Consider the following 23,964-nt stretch of genomic DNA (forward strand, 5'->3'; position numbering starts at 1 on the left):
CAAAGCCAAACTTCTGTACAACAGCCCTCCTGGCAGTGCGCGCGATGAACAGCAGAACCACCCATGTACACGACCAGAAGCAGGGGACGCCGAGGCACACCACAGCGGCGCTTCCTCACAGGCCCAGAAACCGAAAGCAAAACCTGCAGCTACTCAATCCCATTCCGTACGAAATGCAGCATTCCCACACATCCTCCCGCAACCTGCAAACCATCCCCAGGCTGTCTGCAATAGCCTGTCAGTGAAAATACTCTTTATGTACACGGTGGTCAGGCTGCGCTGTCTGGGTGGAAACCTGCCCATGTTCAGCAGAGATATGAACCTGTTCCCCTGAACTTGTTCACTCCTCAGTTGGTGGAACCTGTGTATATAAAGGGCCAACAGTACAGAGAATTTCAAACAGCCCAAGGAAACAGAAAAGACAAAAACATAAAGTTCACTTCTCAATAGACACGCCATTAAGGCAAAGACACTCTGGTAAGGACTCAGTGCACCCCCGGAGAATCTAGGTAGGCACACCGGGTGAGTCCAGGGGTGTCGACATACCAGCAGAGGGCACACAGATGCCCCAGGGAATCGCAGAAAACAGGTCGGCAGAGTGGGTGCCCATGACTGCCCATCAAAAGTGCCCCAGTTGGAAGGGAGGAGTGAACACGAACACTGTCCTATGTGGCTTTTCTAAAAAGCACTTATTTTTCCCTTAAGCACGGGCTTTCTCAATGCTCTCACAATAAGCAGACGTCATTATATTTTGGCCCTCCACGAGTCAGGCGAAACCAGCACCCCCAAAAACCTGCTGCATGACCCCTGCTGTTGGCCCGTCTGCCTGTGTTCCAACTGGACCGCTGCCTTCCACCGCCTGGGAGCCACCGCCTTGACTGCCCTTGGTCCTCAGGATTGCACTGGCAAACCCACTACAACCTCTGACTGCAGGGTCATGACTCCACTTCTTTGAAACTTGCGTCCAAAGCCCTGTTCTTGCCTGCCGTGGATTTGAACCCAAAGGTCTGTGTGTGTAGCAGGCAGCACATCTGCTCCCCTTGAAATTTCTGCTTTAAAAAAAAAGAAAGAAATTTCCGCTTGCAACCAACTGTGTGAGCTGAACCAGTCGGGGAGACCATGGTGTCAGCTGCTGCTTCTGCTTTTCATCTTCAGAGAGGCCACGAACAAGATGAAATTTTTCTTTGTAGACTGGTACAATCCCATCGTTTCACCCTGTCCTAAGGTGAATCACTCATTTGTAAACTGACTCCTTTCAGGCACTGTCCCTATAACTTTTTCATAAGGCTGGATCAGTGATTTCACCATTCTTCCAACCAAGCTTCAACATAAATCTGACGTCTGTTCTTAACTTACGCATGATCCATGTGGCCGACGAAGTCTCTTTGCCAACCACCATCTGACTGTTCTTAAGTGCCTCAAACCAGATGCTCTTTCAAACATGCTGTTAACAAATGATGAATTTGCTATGGCACAAAAAAATGTGAAGCCCAAAGGCTTTTTGATAATACATATTTTCCAAAAAGTTCAAGGAAAATGGCAGGAAGACCGAGACAGACAAAAATCTTCCATATGCTGGTTCGTTCCCTTGATACCCACAACAGCCAGGGCTGGGCCAGGCCAGCCTAGGAGCTCAGCATCCTGTGCAGGTCCGCCAGGTGCCTGGCAGGCACGCACGCACCTGACCCTCACCTGGCAGGCACCCACGCACCTGACCCTCACCTGGCAGGCACCCACGCACCTGACCCTCACCTGCGGCTGCACAGCAGCAGGAAGTGAAGTCAAACTTACCAGCTGCAGCAAAAAACCTGCTCCTCCACAAACTCTTCATAGACCCTACAGATTAACCAGCTCAAACACTAAAGTCATCTAAAATATTCACAAAAGGTTTACAACACTACTTTATTATTTTAACACTAAGTGGAAAAAAATTCTAAATATGAAAAAACACAGGTTATTAGCCCAGTGGCTGATAAATCTCTGTCCCCCTGGGTACATGGACTCTGCCCAACACTGGTCCTCAGCTCCAGCCTCCTGCAGGGCAGACACCGACAGGCAGCTGCAATGGCTCAGGTACTGTGTTCCTGATTTCATCCACAGAGGACAACTGAACTGCATTCCTGGCTTCCGTCTCTGACCCTGGTCCAGCCCTGGCCACTGTGGGCACTTGGAAAGTGAACTAGCTAATGGGTGCTGTCTCTGCCTCTCACATAAATAAATATAGAAATAAAATAGCACAATGCACATGAAAAAAAAACCCTTGCAGAGACTAAGACAGTGGAACAATACAGCTCACTCTGCTGGCAGAGTAAGAATATTTCTTTTTCATAATGAACATTTTCTATTAAGAAACAGAAACGATAAACTTAAGCTCAAACTGCAAGAAACGAGCCAGCTGCTGAACGGAGCGGGCATAGGGGGCACTGAATCAGATGAGAGCCACACAGGACATAGAGACCCTGAAGGACGCAGCCCCACCCCACGCCACAAGAGCTCCAGCCTCACCCTTCAGGGCTGGCTGGAGCTCACATGACAACTGGTTCCCTCGCTGACCCCAGGCCAGGGTCTCCACACACACCAGGTTCTGCCTGCTGTGTCTGTCTGTGTACATCCCTGGTCCCCCATCTTTGCTCCAGGAAACAGCAGCCCCGTTGGGTCCCTGCCCAGAAGTCTGTAAGTGCCATGTTCCCTAAGCACATAGCTGCGCCTGCACACAGACCCCACTGGGATTATCTTACATTTCATGTCTTTTTAAACTGTCCACTTATTTTTATTTGCTTGAAAGCTAGAGAAAAGATCTTCCATCTGCCGGTTCACTCCTCAACGCCTACGACAACTGGTGCTGGGGCTGGGCCAGGCCTGCCTGCCTCCCAGGGCGCACTAGAGCAGGAAGCTGAATCAGAAGCAGAGGTGACCACAGTCCCACATACACAACCCTACAGGTCTGTCAGCGTGTCCTCATTCAGGGACACAGGCAGAATGACAGTCAGGACGAGGGGGCCAGAGGCAGGACCCAGCCAGGGCCTGAAGCTGAGCGCCTGTTATGCCTGCAAGTATGTATGCCTATTTCCACTTCTACTTCCTACGTATCACAACTGATAACTGGCTCTCCATTTATTTGACATCAAGATTTTCTCTCTGAATAATTTATGTTAAAAGAAAATGAGGCTGGGCCCGGTGGCGTGGCCTAATGGCTAAAGTCCTTGCCTTGAAAGCCCCGGGATCCCAAATGGGCGCCGGTTCTAATTCCCGGCAGCTCCACTTCCCATCCAGCTCCCCGCTTGTGGTCTGGGAAAGCAGTCGAAGATGGCCCAAAGCCTTGGGACCCTGCACCCGTGTGGGAGACCCGGAAGAGGTCCCAGGTTCCTGGCTTCGGATCAGCATAGCACCGGCCTGTTGCGGTCACTTGGGGAGTGAATCATCGGATGGAAGATCTTTCTCTCTGTCTCTCCTCTCTGTACATTTGACTTTGTAATAAAAATAAATAAATCTTCAAAAAAAAAATGAGGCTGTAGGCCTGGCACAATGGCCTAGTGGCTAAATCCTCACCTTGCATGTGCTGAGATCCCAAACAGGCACCATTTTGTGTTCTAGCTGCTCCAACTTCCCATCCACCTCTCTGCTTGTGGCCTGGGAAAGCAGGAGAGGATGGCCCAAAAACTTGGGACCCTGCACCCTCATGGGAGACTTGGAAGAGGCTCCAAGCTCCTGGCTTTGGATCAGCTCAGCTTTGGCCATTGCAGCCAATTGGGGAGTGAACCAGTAGATGGAAGATCTTTCTCTCTGTCTCTCCTTCTCTCTATAAATCTGACCTTCCTTTCCAATAAAAATAAATAAATCTTAAAAAAAAAAAGAAAAAGAAAAAGTGAGCCAGCTTAGAGAAAAATTAGTAAGTTCTAGCAAAGAAATGGACACAGCAAAAATCAAGGTGGTTAACCTCAGAGAGGAGGCAGCCGCTGAGAGCCAAGCCTGTTGGGCAGGGAGGGGCAGCAGCTGGGCAGAGGAGCTGGTAGAGAACCTGTTAGGGCCAGGTGAGGGGAGCAGGGCTAGAAAAGGCTCTGCCGGTCACCCCATGTGCCACATCGCGGTGTCACCACCTGCTGCCCAACACACACTTTCTCCAGGACCTGGCTCCTGCACTTGGTGTCTCCCACTGAACACAACAGTGCAGGAGCTGCGTGCACACGGGGAGCAGGGGGAGGGTCTGGATGCAGCCCCCGTCTCCTCTGTAACTCTCACTTGCTTCCCTAGCAGGGAGCTGAACCAAAAGTGGAGCAGACAGGACATGAACAGTGTCTTTAAGAGATGTTGGTTAAATGGACAAGAGGAAGCTTAGCCTACTGCGGGACAATGTCACTGTGCGGGCCCCTCCTTTTCCTATTTGTTAAAGATTTACTGCATCAGCGTGATGGCCTAGTGGTTAAATCCTCACCTTACAAGTTGCCAAGATTCCATATGGATACCGGTTCACATCCCAGCTGCTTCACTTCCCATCCAACTCCCTGCTTGTGGCCTGTGAGAGCAGCAGGGGACAGGCCTAAGCTTTGGGACCCTGCGCCCATGTGGGAGATCCAGAGGAAACTGCTGGCTCCTGGCTCTGGATCAGCTCAGCTCTGGCTATTGTGGTCACTTAGGGAGTGAACCAGCTGATGTCTGTGCATTTCCTTTCTATAAAATCTACCTTTCCAATGATAATAAATCTTTAAAAAGGAAAAAAAGAAAAAGTTACTGTTATTTGAAAGGCAGTTACATGGGACAGGGATTGGGAGAGATTGATAAAAAGAGGCAGAGGGAGAGACAGAGATCTTCCATCTACTGGTTAACTCCCAAATGACTGCAAGAGCCAAGGTCGGGCCAGGCTGAAGCCAGGAGCTTCTTCCAGGTCTCCCAAGTCAGACACAGGAGCCCCAGCATCTGTGCCATCTTGGCTGCTTTCCCAGGAGCATCACAGGCAGCTGGACTGAAGCAGAGCAGCCAGAGTCCAGATCAGCCAATAAATGGGATGCTGGCGTCACAGGTAGAGGTTTTAACCTGCTGTGCTGAAACATGGGCCTGCCAAGATGAGTCTTCCAATGGCAGGAAAGACTTCCCAGTGTGGAAACCAGGAACCACACCGTGGACCCCAAGCCCTACTGCTCTTGCAGCTACCAGAGTCCTCAGATGAGCTTCAAGCTCCCCACTGGGCTGTGAGACTCCAGGATGCAGACCAGGTTACAGGCACAGACGTTAAAGGCACCGGAGCTGGGTTCAAGTCCTGGCTGCGTCACTTACCAGTAATTTACATAGTTCCTAAAGCCGCAGTTTCGACTTCAAAACCCTAGTTCCATGTGGCCGGCCCCCTGCTTGGGCCCATTCTGGAAAGGCAGCAGCATAGTGTCCGTGCACAGCCCAGGCCCTGACGCTGCCGCCAACAGCCAGATGCCCGATCCAGCATGCAGCAGTCGCCTGAGCTTGGCCGCATTCTTCCCTTTCCTTGGGGATGTTGGCACGTCATGGAACTCAGGGCTTCACGAGGACTGTGCAGGGAGATGCCCCGAGCCTTGTTGTGCCCTGAGCTCACCAGGACTCTCCGGAGAGACTGTCCATCTCCAGCCAGTTAGGCACATGGCGGGTAGGACAAGGGTCCTACCTTGGCCATGGCAACCGGTCCTCGTCTGTCTCAGGAACTGTTCCCCACTCATTACTATGGACCAAAAGGCAGGCAGGCCCTGGGTTTTAAGGGGTGGCCCAGAACCGAATGTTCTGAACTTGGAGACCAGGGACTCTCCTTGCCAGGCCCAGTATAATCTGCACTTGCATGTACGTACGTATCTATCTATCTGAAAGGCAGAGTTATAGAGGGAGATGGTTCACTCCCCTAACAACACAGATAGGAGCCAGGAGCTTCTTCCAGGTCACCCACATGGGTACAGGGGCCTAAATACTTGGACCATCTTCCACTGCTTTCCCAGGAACATTAGGAGGGAGCTGGACGGGAAGCGGATGAATTGGGGCATAAATTGGCATCCATGTGGAATGCCAGTGTTGCAAGCAGCAGCTTAACCTGTTACACCACAACAATGGGCCCTCCTTTTTTTTTTTCCATTTTTTATCTTGTTTGCGTTTTAGATGGACAGCATTCGGATGGGATTCTCAGTCCATCACCTCACATGGCAGACGATGGAATTTCCACAATCAGCAGCCCACATGGAATCCTCCTAGTCCCCTCCGGGTCCCGGAGAGCAGGGAGGCAGGAGGCTCAGGGAGAAGCAGGCCAAGGCCAGCCTTGAGGAGCTGAGCAGCCGAGGTGGATGGGGGGGGCGGCTTTCACTAACAGGTGCCCTCCAGCAAACACTATTTCCTTCCCATTCTCCTTTGTCTTGCTTGCTTCCCAGACACCTAACCCCAACTCTCTCCATGCCTTAACAAGAAACATCTCGGCAAACAAGAGCCCTGAGGCAGTCGAGCCATGGGTCTGAGGCAATTTAATGTGGATTATAGCAGCCAGGCACACCTGTGCAAACATTTGCCACCTTCCAAAAACTGGGTCAGAAAATAAACATCACACCTGAGTGGGGACAGGGGGTGGCCAGAAACATCCACTTGCAGAGGCTCCCCTAAAACCTCTGGTACCAACTGTGACAGGGATACCCGAGTGGGCCACTTACACCCAGAGAAAGAAGAAAATTTAGCCACTTTCCAAAAAAATGACCTGTGCTGTCACCTGGGACGAAAGCGCCATTCCAAACAACTTGCTCACATAGAGGCAGGCACAGCTCAGCAAGGCCAAGTACAAACCAGGGTGTGCAGTGACAGCTCCACTGGGACCTCAGCTGGGACACTAAACCCCAGTTCTTCCTAATGCACAACGTGCACATGGGGAGTACCACTGGCTCCAACACACACTCCGAGTCCATGTCACTGAGGATGTGGTTCTATTCTGGGAGTTCTTAACACTATTTCTGTGTGCCCGGCTTAATGTGTCTTAATTCCTTTAATACTCATAAAACCCAGCATAAATCACTATTCTCATCCATTCCTGACAGGAGACGGAGGCCAGAGTGAAGGGAACTGCCCAGGTCTGCGTGGCTTGCCACCACACGCAGGCTTCCAGGCTGCGGCCCAAGTCCTCACCATCCTGGACTCGGTCGTCAAGACTGCCTGGGAAGACTAGGACCTCGAGCGGCAGCCGTCCTATGGCTTCAGGCCACGCTCAGCACCCAGCACTGTGTGGGGCCCAGCAGGACCACATCACAAGTTCACCAGGAGTGACACGGTGGTGCAGATGCTATAGTGCAGTGCGTTAAGCCACCACCTGGGATGTTGGCATCCCACATCACATGGGATGGAGTTCCACCTCCACTTCTTCCAACCCAACTTCCTATCAATGCACCTGGGCAACATAACAGGAGTGCCCAAGGACAGGATTGCCCTGCTCTACTACTTAGTCGAAGCTGAACCATGAGAGGCTACCTGCCACTCATTTCATCAGGCTCAACCTACTGGACTGTCACTCACTCACCCAACACTAAGGACAAGGGTGCAGACCAAGGACACTGCCACAGTATCACTGCACACAAAACCAAATAAGAAACACTTATTAGGCAGAATGAGAGGAACCAACTCGACCTAGCTGGAGGTCACCTAATCATTAAAACAGACCAAGCTTGGGGCAGAGCTGTGGCCCACAAAATTAAGCTCACAGACTGGGATACCCTCACTCTGCTCGAGTGCCAGTGAGTCATGGCATCTCCACTTCATATCCAGCTTCCTACGAATGCAATCTAAGAAGTAGCACATGATGGCCCCGGATGGGGTACTCAGCTCCTGGTTCTGGCCACAGGCATCTGGGGATTAAACAAGCACAGATGCATGTATGTACATGTGGGTGTGTGTGTGTGTGCGTTTTATTTTTTTCAAGCAGATAAACATAAAAACAAAAGCAGGCCAATGTCCTCTTCCCCTGCATCTTACAATGCAGTGTCAGGGCTGGAGTGGGGCTTCCTCCAGGGCTGGTACTCCCATCAAAGGGAGGAGCCAGGGATGTTTAAATCGCTGCACATGTCCTGAGGGCCAAGCAGCTCCCCCCAACACTTGGTAAGCTAAGGCTCATCCAAACACTTTCTGGTTTAGCAGGGATCTTGCTAAAAACAGACTGTTGTTCAAGTTCCGCCCGCTGTCATTCCAACAGCATACACCCCCAACTGTCTGACCCTGAATTCAACCAAGGCGCCCTCAGCCGCTCTGGCTGGACGTACTGAGGGACCTCCCGGCCTCAGTTTCCCCACTAACAAACAAGCACCTACAGAGCTCCGACAGCAGGGGTTGAGGGGTACAAAGACATCAATTGGGGGAGGGGGAGGAGAACCTTCCGCAAGTTTCCACACCTTCCTGAGCTCTGGTTTCTTTATCTGCAAAATGAGGAAACACGCGCTCTAGGGCTGGCGTTGACCGAATCAGAGATGGTGACCATGACCGCAAGCACACAGCAGAGGCCCTGGCAGAAGGGAGGGGACACTACGGAACCGAGACTGTTTTCCCAAGGCACTCCCAGCTCCTGCACCCCAAGAACCCTGCTCAGCACCAAGTCAGAGAGCCAAATGTGCACGCCACCCTACACCTGCAGCAGACAAGAGCAGTCTGCAGGGTGCACACAGAGCATATAACCACAGCTCATGTCGGACATTCTCACCATGGCAAACTCCACAGCCAAGCCTGGCCGCCACTCTGCTGGGGCTGGGAACCTCCTGACAGGAACACCCCGGGACCTGCACACTAACCTGGAGGTATCTGGTAAGTTGCACTCAGCAAAGAAGAAAAACGTTTATTTAAAAGAAAAAAAAATCCAGAAATGCAATGGGAAAAATGTACAAGGGTCTCCCCCAGTGGTCATGGTGCCCCAAGGCTAGACTTTTCACCAGGAGGGTGTGGTTGCTAGAAGCTACCTGTTCACTGCCCCCGCAGGACCTGGGCACAAAGCTGCATGGTAGGACGCCAGCACAGGTGACAGCAGCTCCAGCCCACAGAGCCAAAGCCTCAAAGGAGAAGCACTGACCAGCAGCGAGCCAGCCCTCAGCTCTCCCTGTCAATCAGAGCTACAATGGAGAAGGGCAAAAGGCCCTGGCACTACCAGGAAATGCCACTGGAAGCTGCTCAGCATAGCAGAATGTGCCATGTGCAAGCAGCTGTCCTCAGCCTGTACGTGATGAGGCTCTCTCGCGGCATGGATGTGAACACCTGAAGCCCCCGGAGACGGGAAGCCCACATGCTGTTCATGAGCACCCTGGCTATGGAGCAGATACCAGCCCCACAGGGTTCTTTCCAGAACGACGGGAAGCCACGATCACAGAGCAGCGTGAGCAGACGGTGGAGAGGCCAGACCGGAGCCAGTGGCACCCACTGCCTGCCACGCAGGACGGCCTGGGAGGCCAAAACTGCACTGTTGCTGCACCAGTGCAGGGCTGACCTAGCCCAGACAGCTAAGACGGCCAGCCCCAGGCAACGGACATGACCTCCTAGCGGGCTCAGAAGGAATCAGCACCCCTCTTGGAGGCAGGCCAGAAGGCTGTCCCCCCATCCCTGTGGACGAAAACAACGGACAGCCAGAATCTCCATGTGCTGCCAACACACCAGGCACTGTCTACTTTCCACAATTCACGCCCACTTCCGCCACACAGCAGACCACAAGGGTTGTGGTTTTGGAAGACACAAGATGACCAGGAAAGCTGCAAGGAAGGGTTGCCCCCTCACAGGCTTCCCAGTGACCTCAGCAAGCGGCAAGGTCACAGCAAGAGGATGGTGTGTGGCTCTACGGGCACCCCTTGCCCAGGCTGTGGGCTGGCAGAGCCGGCTCTCCATTCATCTCACGCTGCTGCCACCTGCCTCTGACGTTCAGTGTCACACTGGACGTATTCTAACTGTCTCTGCCTGACCAGCAGATGACCCGACGGGACTATCAGTAGAAAGGCAGGGCAGCCTGGAGTTAGGACTGCCTGGGCAGGTCTCATGTCCCCATCTGAGTGATGACGGGGCCAGGAGAACCCCTCAGAGAAGCCATTTGGAGTATTAGAAAATGTCAGTAAAAATGAGTTCCTGGGGGCCAAGCGTTGTGCCACTGCAAGTCAGGCTGCCATCTGCAGTGCTGGCACCCCATATGGGATCTGGTTCAAGTCCCTGCTGCTCCACTTCCAATCCAGCTCTCATTTGGGGAGTGACCCAGCAGATGGAAGACTTCTCTTTCCCTCCCTCTGTCTGTCTGTCTCTATGTGACTCTGCCTCTCAGATAAATTAGCACGCTCCTTCGCTCTCAGTCACCCTGTCAGGGCTCCCACCCGAGATACCCCTCAGCACACAGGGAGTCCAGGCTTTTGCACACTTCCAGGATCCCTGGCAGGGCACGTCAAGCTGGCATCAGTGTCACTGGCAGGGAGGGGATGACTGGCAGGCCCAGCACTGGCCTACCAGCCTGAAATCCCCCTTTCATGGCTCGCAGACGCCACTATCGAGGATTGGAACCAGCCAGAAGCAGCTGTGAGTTGGTGATAAGCCGTCCAATCAAGAACCCGAGCTCAGAGCTCAGGGTGGCAAATCCCGGCCCCGGCCTCGTGATCTCTCTCGGGTCCCCTGCCCCTGCTCCAGAGCCCACAGCGGCAGAGGCCAAGGCCCTTGCCCCGCCCCCTTTCACCTTGCCAGCTCTTCACACGCTGCGGCCAGTGGACTCTTCCTAAAATATCACCACCCTGCCAGCCTCCTCAACTCCCCACCCCTGCCCTGGTGTGCCAGAAATGTCATCGGCTCCATTCTGTCCAGGCCAAGTGCAAACTCATCCGGCTGGGAAGCCAGGTACTCTGCGACTCCCACCGCAGCCTGCAGTAGCCCCGAAATCACAGGCTGACCGAGGCCTCACCTTGGCTTCGGTGGGACGAACTCTCCTTGTCCCCACTCCACTCCACCCTGTGCAGGGTCTCCAGGGCTTTATGCATTGCTGCAAGCTGACTATGGATTAGAGGGTGCCGCAAAGCTTCCTGGTGGAGGAGGACAGGAGCCACGTATACAAACACATGGGCCCTTCCCACAGGCCAGGCTACTTCCTTCCTATGCTGCTTTCCTCAACACACATGGCCAGAGACTATGGCTTCAATCTGTGTCCCTCCCTCTGTGGGATGAGAATACAGCAATAAAGAAACAGTGCCAGGCTGGTGCTGGGGGCCGGTGCTGTGACAGAATGGTAAAGCTGCTGCCTTCATCACTGGCATCCAATGGGGGCACCAGTTCGTGCCCCAACTGCCCCAGTTTTGATCCAGCTCCCTGCTTGTGGCCTGGGAAAGCAGAAGATGGCCCAAAGCCTTGGGCCCCTGTGTCCACGTGGGAGACCCCGAGGAAGCTCCTGGCCTAGCTCCTGGCTCCTGGCTGCAGACCAGCTCAGCTCTGGCCCCTGTGGCCATCCGGGGAGTGAACCAGCAGATGGAAGATCCTTTTCTGTCTGTCTCTCTCTCTCTGTAATTCTGCATTTCAAATAAATAAATCTTTAAAATAAAACAAAAAAGCAGTGCAGTTATCTACAGTGTGCCAGGCCCTTCACCGTTCCTGGTGCCCCTATAAAAAGCCACCCTCATGGAGGGAGGATCAGGAGACTCCCTGAGGTCACCTGCTGAGCAGCAGACAGGAAGTGCCCGCAGTCTAGGACACACACCGCCAAGCCATCTCTCACTCTCACTCGTTCAGTGGCTATAGGCATTGCCACGGGCGAGGTGGCCAGTCCAGGTGCAGAGCAGCTGGCAGGAACCAGACAGACAGGGCCAAGCTCCCCACTTCTCCCCCAGGCCTAGAAGAGGCAGGGACTCCCCCACAGGGGTCTCATCAGCACGAACGGGACAAGGCCTCGGCCCTGCGAGCATGAATTCTGTGGGGGAATATAAGGAAGTGCTGCTATCAAGGCACACCCCAAAGCCAAACAGATGTCAAGCCAGCCACCGGCAGGCAGCAGCTAGGTCGAGTCAGAAAACCCAACTCCTCTGCGGAGCAGCTGTGGAGACACGAACCACACACTCCTTGGCATCCCACCTCTAAGACTGTGCTAGTAACAGAACCATCCACTCAGTGACGTGCCAGACCATCTGGGGACCACCTGGCACATCTTGGCTTGTTCATCCCAACAAGCTCAAGAGTAGGCTCTGTCACAATGGAAGACAACCGCACCCCTGATCTATTCTCACACTCCACTGCCTCCCTCCATAGAACAAGCCTTCCCGTCCACAGCCATACACTCTGAACGCACCCGATCTCGTCTGATCTCGGAAGCTAAGCAGGGTCGGACCTGGTCAGTACTTGGATGGGAGAATGAGCCTTCCCAGCTGGGTTGCTCCAAGGAAGATCTAGCAGGCTAAAGCTTCTAGCAGAATGCCTGACATGAGGCTAGTGCTCCACAAGCCCAGAAGCATTAAGTCCTTACGCCGAAACACTGATGTATAAAAACGCTTGGTCTGACAGTGGCACTGCTCCAGCTGCCTGCACCCTTCGAGCTTCTGCACCCCACCCTTCCTGGTGGGTCCTCCTGCAAACGGAAACAGGAAAAACTCCTGTGCTGAGGGCCTGGTGGCTCAGTCCCTGTGTGGAGCAGAGCGGGTGTCCCACACTCCAGTCAAGGGTCTATCACTCCAGGCATTCCACCTCTCGGGCTCCTGTTTCCTCGTGAGGGTCAGAGATTGTACCCTGACCTAAGCCCCGCTTCTGAATCACAGTCCAAGGGCCCAACTTCCACGGCGCCCCAAGGCTGCCAGCAAGATGGCAGAGCACTTCGGCGGGGAGAGCAACCGGTGGCATGCAGCCCCCTGCCACAGCCATGGTGGCCACGGAGCAGGCACCCCCCAAGGTCAGCACAAGTCCCAGCTTTCTCTATGGTCACCTGCCACAGCCCCTGCCAGCACACGTGGGGCCTACTACACAGTAAACTGTAGGTTATAGAGGAGCCCCAAAGAGGCTCTCTGGGCTTAAAGGACCACATCTGTGCACGCTCCAGTGTCGGCATTGAATCACGTGTCTTTCCACGTCAGAAGACCAGGCCCCACACATCAGTCAACTTAACTGCTTCCCCTTACATCACCAACACAAGGGGCTTCTGCTCCAGCTCCCGTCAGGCAGCACCCACCTGAGGCCTCCCCAGGTCCCCGCACAGCTCCTGACCCAGAACTCTAAATGACGCGATTCCAAGGCAGACAGACACACGCCAGGGCAGTGGAAGGCGAGGTGCTCGAAGACGTGAGAGCACTTCTCAGTGGTAACCATATCATCGCTGAGGAAACACAAGTAAATCCCAGTGGCCTAGAGTCCACCTGCCGATGCCCAACTGGGAAGACAGAGTGGTTTCAACAAGAACTGTGCAATTCACCCCAAAGGCAAACGTACTCAAGAGTCTCACACACTCCTTCCCCTGACAGATAACTGAAAAGTAGCTAAATGTGCCACCAGCAGGTTCAGTGTGAGTCCCATGTGATCCACTTCCTATCCAGTCTCCTACTGATGCTCCTGGGAAGGCCTGGGTACCTGGATCCCTGCCACCCCTGTGGGAGACCTAGAGTGTCTGTCTCCACTGCAGCCATTTGGAGAATGAGCCAATAAAAGCATGATTTGCATCTCTATTCTTTCAAATGAGTAAATCTGTTTAAAAACCCCCATTTGAAAGTGAATGGCGCTGAATCTCCCCTGCCTGTAGGAATGGAGCCCGCTGCTCCCCGTCCCATCCAGCTCCCTGCCAGTGGCCTGGCAAAGAAGCAGATGACTCTGGTTCTTGGGCCCCTGCACCCACGTGGGAGACCCAGAGAAGCTCCTGGCTTCAAACCAGCCCAGTCACTGCGGCCATTCAGTGGGTGAACCAACAGATGGAAGAGCTTTCTATTTCTCTTCTTTCTGTAACTCCTTCAGAATAAAAAATAGTAAGAGACTATTTTCATAAGAAAAAAACGTACTGAAAGACCACGACAGAGATCTTAGTTTTCTCATGGGCAGTGCAGGCTTAACTATCTACAGTAATTCATCGGTGAGCCAACAGAGGTAAACTTGATCATCAAGTAGTCAGAAATGACTTCTACACCAAGGGGACACTAAGAGTACATTACTGAAAGCATAGACAAGAATCCCCGTGGTTAAATTCATGAACACAGACACATCCCAAAACACGACACCCTAAGCCATTTCCTGTAGGCCCAGGGTCATGGCCAAACAGTCTCTGTCCTCAGGGCTCATCAGTGTTCAATGCAGCAAGTTCCACCTCTGCCTGCGACGCTGGCATCCCATATCAGCGTTGGGTCAAGTCTTGCAGCTCAGCTTCCGGCCCAGCTCCAACTAGTATTGGAGTACTGGGAAAGCAATAGAAGTTGGCCCAAGTGCTGGTGCTCCTGCCACCCACCTGGGAGACCCAGAGTAAGTTCCTGGCTCCTGGTCTGGCCTGGACCAGTCCTGGTTGGTGTGGCCAGTTGGGGAGCAAACCAGCAATTGGAAAATATCTCTCACATTCTCCTTCCTTGTCTCTGTCCTTCTGCCTTACATTTCCTGCCCTCAAACAGCTCATGTCCAGGCCATGCTACTCCAGCCACCCAGCACAGCACCACTCCATGACTAGACTGCCAAGGGACAGCAGACACCGCTCTTTCCACACGCCCTAAGAACCCCGTCACTGGTTCTCACAAGGTCGCTAAAAAACAAGCGCAGGGGACGGGGCACGGCGGAGAGCCTGGCAGATGTTGCTCAGCTGGGAGAAGCAACATCTGAACAGCCTCACTGTCGTCACCCATGAAGGCAGATGGCGAGCACAGGGACGGATGAAGCCAGGACAGGCAAGCACCCAGCAGTGGGCAGCAGAAGGCGGGCCACTGCCCAGGCAGGTGAGAGCCCAGTACACAGCCCTGGGCATCAGGCACTCCTGCATTACTGCAGACACTATCCCCTCCCTTGCCTGCCACTCTGCCCTGGGCAGCCCCACCTGGCCACTCCACCCATCCTCCCTGGCAGTGACTACCTTTTCAAATGTCAGGGTGTTCTCTGCCCAGGCCTGGGGCCACTCCCACCCCTGAGGCTCCCTGACCAATGCTAACGGCCCCAGGAACATTCAGAACGCCACAGCCCACAGGCCTCATCAATGCACAGGAAGGCACCAAGAAACAACAGCTGCCTTAGCTCAGCAGCAACACAGGAGTTAACCAAGGAAACGGAACCCTCACAACCCACTGAGGCCCAAAGTCCACGGACAACCATGTGTGACTGCACTGGACCGGGCCAGACCACTCACGGCCTGATGCAGCAGGTGGCCAGCCTCAGCTGAGCCGGTGTTCTCCAAAGCTTCCTTGAAGTCCTGTCCTCCCCAGCGAGGCACCGGTCTGCCTCACAAAAACTTCCCCAGTGGATAAGAGGTAGTAGGCTCAAGTGGGGGGAGGCCGGGCTCCTGCAAACGCCAGGGCTGCACCTGCCTCTCTTCCCAAAACAAACACCAAGGGGTGGAGCTGGCTCACCTGATCGGACAGCCCTCCATAGTCGGCGGTTCCAACCCTCACAAGCTGACAATTCAGGGGGAACGGGAGGCTGCGCCTGCTGGGATGCATGGTGCCCAGGCCATGTGTGGGCCTGGGGCCGGGCGGCGCCCCCCAGGGCTGCGGAGGGCCTCACAAGGGCCTCTATGCGCTCATCCCTGCCCTGTCGGCTGCCTCTCCGCTCCCGTCTCTGCGCCCACTCAGACCCCAGCCGTGAGGCGCCGCTGCCCCACAGGATGCTCTACACCCTCACACCGCGGTCCAGGGGGCTGCCTTCGGGGCACACAGATGCCCGCTTTTCCCTCCCTCGCTTGCTCACAGGAGGCCTCCGTGAAGGCTGAGAAAGGCCAGCCCCGGGATCACCGCTCCCTGGCTGCAGGGAAGGCGCAAGGTGGGCGCCCTGGGTAAGGCGGACAGCTGGGTCGGGGGGCAGGGCAGGGAGCAGGGTCCTGGAGAGAGGTCAAGCCGAGGCCGGAGGAGGCCAGCACAGGCTACGCTGAGAGTGCGGAGAAGTCCGGGAAAGTGGGTTTTCAGGGAACACGACAGGGGATCCCGACTTAGGACCACAGAGGCAAGAGGAGGCCGAGGCAGGGTTCCTGGAGCAGAAGCTGATGGGGTCCAGACCCAGGCCCCGCAGACTGGAAGGGAGTTTTGCAGGAGGGGGCCTAGGCTGGGAGCAATGACCGCCTGGCCTGGCTGGGCCGCAGACACCAGGAGGAAGAGGAGGAGGAAGAACACAGCTGGGTCGCTGCAGGTAGTGCCCAGGCTGGTCCAGGAGGGTGGGAGCGTGACTTCGGGGGGGGCGGTGAGTGAGACCGGCCTAGGCGCAAAGGGGGCTCCAACCTGGGCCGAGGCAGGGTGAACGCGGGCGACTGGGGGTCAGCGCCCGGCCCAGCCACCCACGCCCGCCGGCCCCTCCCGAACGCTGAGGGGTGGGGTCCACCTAGGGTGCCGGGCCCGCCCCTCCCCCACTCGGGGCAGCCCCCCACCTCCGGGGGGCCGGCGTGGGGAGGGGAGGGCCACGCGTGCTCCGAGCGGCCCGCGGGCTGGGAGAGGCGAACGGGGATGGAGAGCGGGGCGCTTTACCATGGCGGCGGCGGCAGTCCCAGTCCGGGTCCCGGCGTCTGTGGCTCTCCCCCCCGTAGCAGGGCCCGGCGCTTCCACTTCCCCGGGTGCCCAGGAGTGAACATCCGGGTCAGCGGCCCCCTCCCCCCGCGCCGGGCCGCCGCCACCTTCCTTCCCCGCCCCGGCCGGGCCCGGGCCCGCCCCCTACGCCGCCAGCGCCGGGCCAATGAGCGCGCGGGGCCGCGGCCATCGCCAAGTATGGAGCGCGGCGCGGAGGGCGGGACGCCGGATGGCCGAGCGAGGCGGGGCTCCGCGCGGGGTGGGGTGAGGGGGTGGGGGATTGGTGTGGTGGTCGGGGCGCTCCGGGGCTCCGGGAGCCCTGCCCCACTTCTCGCCCCCAGCTCCGGCCTCCGGTGGCTGCAGAAGCCGAGGCGTGCCCGGGGGACCGTTTCCTCCACGGAGGCTGGAGGGTTGGGGATACGGAAGGCAGACAGTGGGGCGGGGAGGGGACCGCCCCATTCGGGACCGCCCCATTCGGGCCCCACCCGGCACGCGCGCCCCGACATGCGACGCACCCGGAACTGGTGCGGCCCGTCCCTGAGCGAAAGCTCAGAGAGCAGACCACCTGCCCCCGCCCCCGAGGGTCTCCCAGCGCCTGTGCGCCTGAGCCCGGTGTCTAGCCTGGATGAGCCTGGCGTTGCACCTGCTGCTTGCCAGGCTTTGCTTTAGGCGCCAAAGACCGCAGGTGGATGGAAGTCAAGTTCCCTGCCCTCCTGGCTCCCTGGGACAGCCTAGTCGCGCGCTACGCTGGTGCGGAGATGAGAACACTGGGCTCTGTAGATGGTTCCAGTAGGGCCGTGAGGTCGCTCCAAAGTGTCTTCTCTGCTTCCTTCGCTCCCTCCCCAGATACTCGCTAGTGCTCTGCAAGGTGGGACCCCCGGGATGCTAGACCTGCTAATACTTCCTGCCCTGCCTTGCTTGCTCCCTAGTTAGGATTAAATCACTTATGTGGGCATAGGAGCCTATGTAATAAATGACAAGTTTTTCTTCCATGAGCCAGGCCCTGTTCTAGACCTGCTTGGCAGACAGCTGAAGGCTGAGTAGAAGCTTACCCAGGTAGCCTGTGGCATAAAAACCTACAGGTAAGCCCCATGAGAGTGGCACAAAAACCGGTATTACCGGATTTCAGAGAAAGGCGTGGCCCCTAGGAAATCTTTGGGTAAATATTTATCGGAGGCCGACTCTGTGCCGAACTCTGGGCTACGTTCTGGGGAGAGGCAGTGATCCAAAGGGCTCCTGTTGTCCTGGAGCCCGAATGTTGCCCAGGAGTGATCAACTGCCAAGACAATCCTCAAAAAGCTTATGGGAAAATGGAATTCAAAGATGAGCTTGGGAGGCCAGCACTGTGGCATAGCAAGCTAAGTCTCCACCTATAGTGCCAGCATCCCCTACAGGCATTGGTTCAAGTCCCGATTGCCCGACTTCTGAGCCAGCTCCTGGGAAAAGCAGCAGAGGATGGGCCACGTCCTTGGGCCCTTGCACCCACGTGGGAGACCTGGAAGAAGCTCCAGGTTTCAGACCTACCCAGCTCTTGCCAGTTGAGGAATGAACCAGCAGTTGGAAAAAAATCTCTCTCCTTCGCTCTGTCACTCTGCCTTACAAATAAAACTAAATCCTGGACCTGGCGGCGTTGAACGCACCGGGATCCCATATGGAAACCGATTCTAATCCCAGCAGCTCCACTTCCCATCCAGCTCCCTGCTTGTGGCCTGGGAAAGCAGTCGAGGATGGCCCAAAGCCTTGGGACCCTGCACCCGTGTGGGAGACCCGGAGGAGGTTCCAGGTTCCCGGCTTCGGATCGGCACAGCACCGGCCATTGCGGCTCACTTGGGGAGTGAAACATCGGACGGAAGATCTTCCTCTCTGTCTCTCCTCCTCTCTGTGTATCTGACTTTGTAATAAAATAAATAAATCTTTAGAAAAAAAGAACTTAAAAAAAATAATAAAAATAAATCTTAAAAAGAATAGTAATGAGAAATCAACTTGGCCCAATGGGCCTGCTTGAGTGCCTGCGTTGAATCTTGGCTTCCTACCAGTTCATCCCAGAAGGCGGCCTGTGATGGCCCAAGTGCCAGGGTTTCTGCCACCCATGTGGGAAACTCAAGAATGACTTGTGCGTTCCTGGGTTTGGTCCTGGCCCAGCCCTGGCTGTTAGGGGAATCTGGGGAAATGAACCAGTGACAAAAAATCTGTTTTCTCTTCCTTTGGCCTTTCAAACTGATTTAAAAATAAAAAAGATAAATGGACTTGGAGGGGGACAAGAAAAGTAAGTTTTTGGGGGCAGATGTTTGAAGGCACAGCAGTTGGGTCACTGCTTTGGGTGTCTCGTCCCATAGGGGACTGTGTGGGATCAAGTCCCAACTTGGCCTTCAATCCAGTTACCTGCCAATGCGCCCTTTGCGAGGCAGTGGATGACAGCCCTTGGCAGAGTCTGGGCTGCCTGCCTAGCCCCAATTCTGCCACTTGAACTAGTTGGCGATGAAGGATAATCTCTCTTTTTGCCTTTCAAATAAACTTTTTAAAAAAGCTGTTTGTGGGAAAACAAAAAGGTAAGCTTATAATGCATGCATACCTTTTTCATGATAGGCCTTCTCTGTGAATGTTCAGCAGGCCTCTCATGGTGTTGGGTGGTAAGAAATGTGGAGAGGTGTGAAGAATAAGAGAGAGGACTGTGTGGGCCGGCCAGCACAGTACGGCGGTGTGTCGGTGGGTGGTTCTGCGAACTGCCTGGCTTAGTAACATTTCATCAGACAACAGAAGGGAAGGAGGGAGCAAGCCGTGGGGGTGGCAGAGGCATACAGAACAGCCAGGGCAAGGACCCCGCTTTGGGATCAGAAACTTAGTTGTGTTCAGGGAACAACAAAGGATGCCAACGAGGCTGAACTAGGTTGCTTTAGAATTTGTGCAGAGCAGGGACATGGTTTAACTTTGCCCCTGAAACTGTCAGGAAGCTGCTGTATTGGAAATGTACTGGAGAGGGCTTGGAGCCTTGGAAAAGGCCCTGTTCCTCTGAGGCATTTTTATTGTTTAAAGAAACAACAACAAACGATGATGCAGCAGTTAAAGCAGCACTTGAAAAGCCCACATCCACGGGAGTGTCTGGATGCTTCTCTGAGCTCCGCTTCTCATTCCAGTTTCCTGCTGTTGCACACCTAGGGAAACGGCAGGTTAGTTCAAATAGTTGGGTCCCTGCCAGCCACATGAGAGACCAGGAATGACTTCTGGGCTTTGAATTTTGGCCTTCCCCTGCCACTTGCCTATCAAATGAATTAAAAATAATTTTTTTTTTAAATCACTGGTAGGATTGGTGGTGTTTGCTCAGTAAAGCTACTGCCTGCAATGTTGGCATCCCCTGTGGAGTCCTGGCTGCTCCACTTCGGAGCTACCTCCCTGCTAATGGCCTGGAAAAAGCACCAGAAGATGACCCAAGTGTTTGGCCACATGCCACTCAGTTGCTAGACCTGGGGGAAGCTCCTGGCTCCCAGCTTCAGCCTGGCTCCGCCCCAGCCATTGTGGCTATCTGGGGAATGAATCAACGAAGGAGAGTTTGATATGTCTCCCTCTCTCTCAGTAAATCTGGCACTTTCAAAATTAAAAGTCTTCAAGGATGATACTAAAACCTTTAGCTTGATTAGCCAAGGGAGAATTTGCCTATTGAAAAAAAGAGAGAGATGTATTTGAAAAAGTGATGGGGAGAAAGGGAAGAAAGGGAGAGTGAAAAAGACTGTCGTCAGCTGGTTTACTCCTCAAAGTACTACAACTATAGGGCTGGGCCACACCCAAGCAAGCACCACAGGCTCCCCTGTGGGCTCAGGGATCCACACCCGTGGACATCTTCCACTGCTTCCTCAGGTACGTTAGCAAGGAACTGGACTAGCAGAAAAACAGCCAGGACTCTTAACTGCCTCTCCAATAATGGGATGTCAGTATTACAAGGGCTGGCTTAACTGCATATGCCAGTATGCCAGTCCCAATTTGCCATTTCTTGAATTGGGCAGGACTGTGGGAAAACCGGGATTTTTTTTTTTACTGGGAGTAGGGAGAGGGTAAGTGGTGAGGTTGGGGATGAAATAATCTTTGATGCAAATTTTGTTGGAAATGGTTTAACAGCAATGTAAGGAAACTGGCATGGGAGAAGTGGTGACAGAAGTACAAGAATACCAGCTTGAGGCCTGTGCTGTAGCATAGCACGTTAAGCCACAACCTGCGGCGCTGACATTCCATATTGGTGTCAGTTCAAGTTCAGGCTGTGCCAGCTGCTCCATTTCTGCTCCAGCCCCTTACTAATGTGCCTTAGAAAGAAGCAGAGGATGTTCCAACTTCTTGAACCCATGCATCCATGTGGGAGACCAGGGAGAAGCTCCAGGCTACTGGCTTCATTCTGGCCCACCCCTAACCATTATGGCTATCTGGGGAGCAAGCCAAGTGAATGGAAGATCTGTCTTCCTCACCACTCTCTAATCTCTCTCTCTCTCTTTGTATCTCTACCTTTCAAGTAAATGAATATATCTTTAAGAGCTAGCACTGTGGCATAGTAGCCTAAGCCTTTGCCTGTGGCATCAACATCTCATAACCTTTTGAGGGCAGTACCTTTATTATTTCATTTTATATACAGGAACTAAGTCACAGAAGGACTAAGAATCTTGCCCAAGATCACATAATACCGAGCCTGACACTAGGTAGTCTGGAATCAGAGCCCACTCTGACAACCATGGGTCTAATGATGTTGCTTCCCGCCTCAAAAATCTGTGAAAGCTAAGTTACAATCAGAGCAGTCAGGAGCTGCCCTGCTGCCTGCTCCATCCCTGGACTCCTTTGTGCTGTCTCTGGTGCACCTGCTCCTTCCTTCCTGTACCAACTGTCATCTTCTGCTCACTGATAGCCTGATTTCCTCATCATTTCAACCCATGTTGCAAGAGCAGGGTCGGGGTTCCATGCTGATGCGGCCCTTGTCTACATCAGCTTCTACTCTGACAGGTGCCTGGTGTGTTTCATACTTCACATTCTCAACATGGAACCCAAGTGCCCACTCCTCTTCTGTTTTCTTTCTTTTGTCTGAGTCGCAAAGAAAAGGGAGACATCTTCCATCTGCTGGCTCACTCCTGGAAATAGTCACAAATAGCGAGGATTGTATTAGGTTGAAACCAGGAGCCAGGAGCTTCCTCCAGGTCTCCCACACAGCTGGAAGAGCGCAAGGACTTGGGTCACCCACTGCTGCTTTCCCAGGCCATTAAGCAGGGGAGTAGGATTGGAAGTGGAGCAACTGGGACTCAAACTTGTGCCCATATGGGATGCCAGCACTGCAGGCAGAGAGCCAGCTTACTATGCCATGGAAGCTTCATTGGAAGGCCACTCCTAGATGCACCCAGTATTGCTATGAGCCAGGAGTCATGTGGCCCTAATTTTGGCTGTTCGAGGACTGTGGGCAGGCAAGCCAGCACAATGAACACCGCCAATGCTGTTGCTCTGCCCTCATTAAAAAGCCCCTACTCCCTTGAAGTTCATTGTGTACATGCCATCCCACCTGCTACTGCTTCTTCTGCCCTTGTGAGCTGACCTTCACCTCCCCACCTACCTTTCTTGAACACTTCATCAGCCATGAAGATAATCCCTCAGAAATCTTATTCATTTCTCATCTGTTGATTTCCGCCCCATCAATGGATTTCTTTCTCTTCTCCCCAGGTGCCCGCTCCATGGTCTTAGCCTGGATTTATTCTCACTGTAAACACACCAAAAGATCTCAAATTTGATTCTACCCTGCTTATCAGAGGATCACCCACAAGCGTTTCTCCAACCTCATCGAGACCTGCAAGCATTTGGACCCTGGCTTTCCCCAGCAGGCACACATCCCTAGTAAATGAAGGTTGTACTCAGTTTCCCACAAACATTCCTAACCTCTTTGCTCCACCCACACGCACCTACCTGGGTTTCATCAACTACCCTAGCCTCTGGGAAGCCCAACCATCCCCCTGCTGTCTGCCTGGGTCAGAACAGCTGATCAGTGCTAGAGAATGAGGGGATTGGTGTCTGTATAGGCTGAGGTCTGTGAATTTCAACTGAGCCTTCAATCCTGCCTATGGTGCTATGCTGTTATCGGCTATAGCCACATCGCCTTTTCCCTCTCTGAATAGCTTCATGCACCTGGCATCATTCGCTCAAAGCTCTTGTCTTGCCTCACATTTCAGGGATTATACTCCCACTCAGACATGAGCCCTCTCACCGGCCACCTTCCCTGCCTCCCCCCATCTTAAACGAATGACGGTATGTGTGCCCGTCAGAGCCAGCCCTCCACTTACACTCTAGATCTCTCTCTCCTCATCACCAGTGTCTTCCTCTGTTGCGCGTTATTCCCGTCGGGTTCAGAATACGCACTCCAGGGAGCAAATGTGTGGCACATGGTTAAGCTTTCTACTTGGAACACCAGTGTCCAGTCCCAAGGTAACTGGTTTGAGTCTTGGCTCCTCTGCTTCTGATCTAGCTTCCTGCCAATGTGCACCCTGAGAGGCAAGAAGTGATGGCTCAGACAGCTGAGTTCCTGCCACCCACTAGGAGACCTGGATTGGGTTTCTGGGTCCAAGCTTTGGACCAAGCCCCACCCCAGCTACTATGGGAAGTTGGAGAGAAACCAACAACAGGCGCACACCATTTTTTAACTGTACTTGTTACCTTTTTTTTTTTTTTTCAGATTTATTTATTTTTTTTTTTTATGTTTTTTACATAGATGATTAGGGTGCACAGTCAAGGGCTACAGGAAAATGGGTGAGACCATTGTTTCTCTCTCTTTTTTTTCCCTCTCTGCCTCTGGAGGAAGGGGGGAGACAAGGGGAAAAACCACACCCAGCCTCCCAAACACCTCCCTACCCTAGGATGAAGGACAACCACCCGACGCCATCTCAGAGTCCCCGATGTGGGGCAAACTCCAAGGATCCCAGAATCACATGGCCTGCCTCACCTCGGCATTTGCCAATCAGTACTGTGGCCTGGCTGGGCCCAGCCCACCCCCAATTCCGGAACATGCTGGTGGGGGCTACAGCCTAGCCCAGCTGGCCCAGTCCTGGCCCTCATGTGAACTGGCTTGTGTTGTGGCCTGACCTGGCCCGACCCACACTCCATTCTGGTGCTCAGATTTACCAGCGGGTAATATGAACTGGCCCAGCTGGTTTACCTCCGACCTGAGCCAAATGTATGCCAGTGGGTACCATTACCTGGCATGGTCTGGGCTGCTCCCTATCGTGGTTCTTGTACTCACCTGCAGGGACTGTGTCCAGACAGAGGAGTTTCCCAGGCTCCTGCATCAGAATCCCTCCCAATGCTAGATCTTGTGCCCACCGGTGGGTCC

The 23,964-nt window shown here is 54.1% G+C and overlaps 1 protein-coding gene and 1 long non-coding RNA gene across 6 annotated transcripts in view; one reads left to right on the plus strand and one right to left on the minus strand.

Annotated features, from left to right (window-relative positions):
* Positions 1-16,744, minus strand: part of CAPZB (capping actin protein of muscle Z-line subunit beta) — a 98,073-nt gene extending 81,329 nt beyond the window's left edge. Inside the window, exon 1 of one of the 4 annotated variants that reach the window (XM_004592305.4) lies at positions 16,587-16,744. In XM_004592305.4, coding sequence (XP_004592362.1) covers positions 16,587-16,589 — 3 coding nt within the window. In that variant the 5' untranslated portion in view covers positions 16,590-16,744. Of the gene's footprint in view, positions 1-15,482; positions 15,646-16,586 lie in introns of those variants that run through there. The other 3 variants (XM_004592306.4, XM_058676066.1, XM_004592304.3) reach the window with 3 other exon arrangements.
* LOC131482386 (uncharacterized) lies at positions 15,731-22,698 on the plus strand. 2 transcript variants are annotated; one of them, XR_009246947.1, is made up of 3 exons: positions 15,731-15,904; positions 19,233-19,360; positions 22,308-22,698. It is a non-coding gene; the product is annotated as an uncharacterized LOC131482386 (long non-coding RNA). The 2 variants fall into 2 exon arrangements; XR_009246948.1 differs by having other exon boundaries at positions 15,731-15,891.
* The last annotated feature ends 1,266 nt before the right edge of the window (positions 22,699-23,964 follow it).

The sequence above is a fragment of the Ochotona princeps genome, chromosome 2 (genome assembly GCF_030435755.1).
Source record: "Ochotona princeps isolate mOchPri1 chromosome 2, mOchPri1.hap1, whole genome shotgun sequence".
In the NCBI taxonomy this organism is placed as follows: domain Eukaryota; kingdom Metazoa; phylum Chordata; class Mammalia; order Lagomorpha; family Ochotonidae; genus Ochotona; species Ochotona princeps.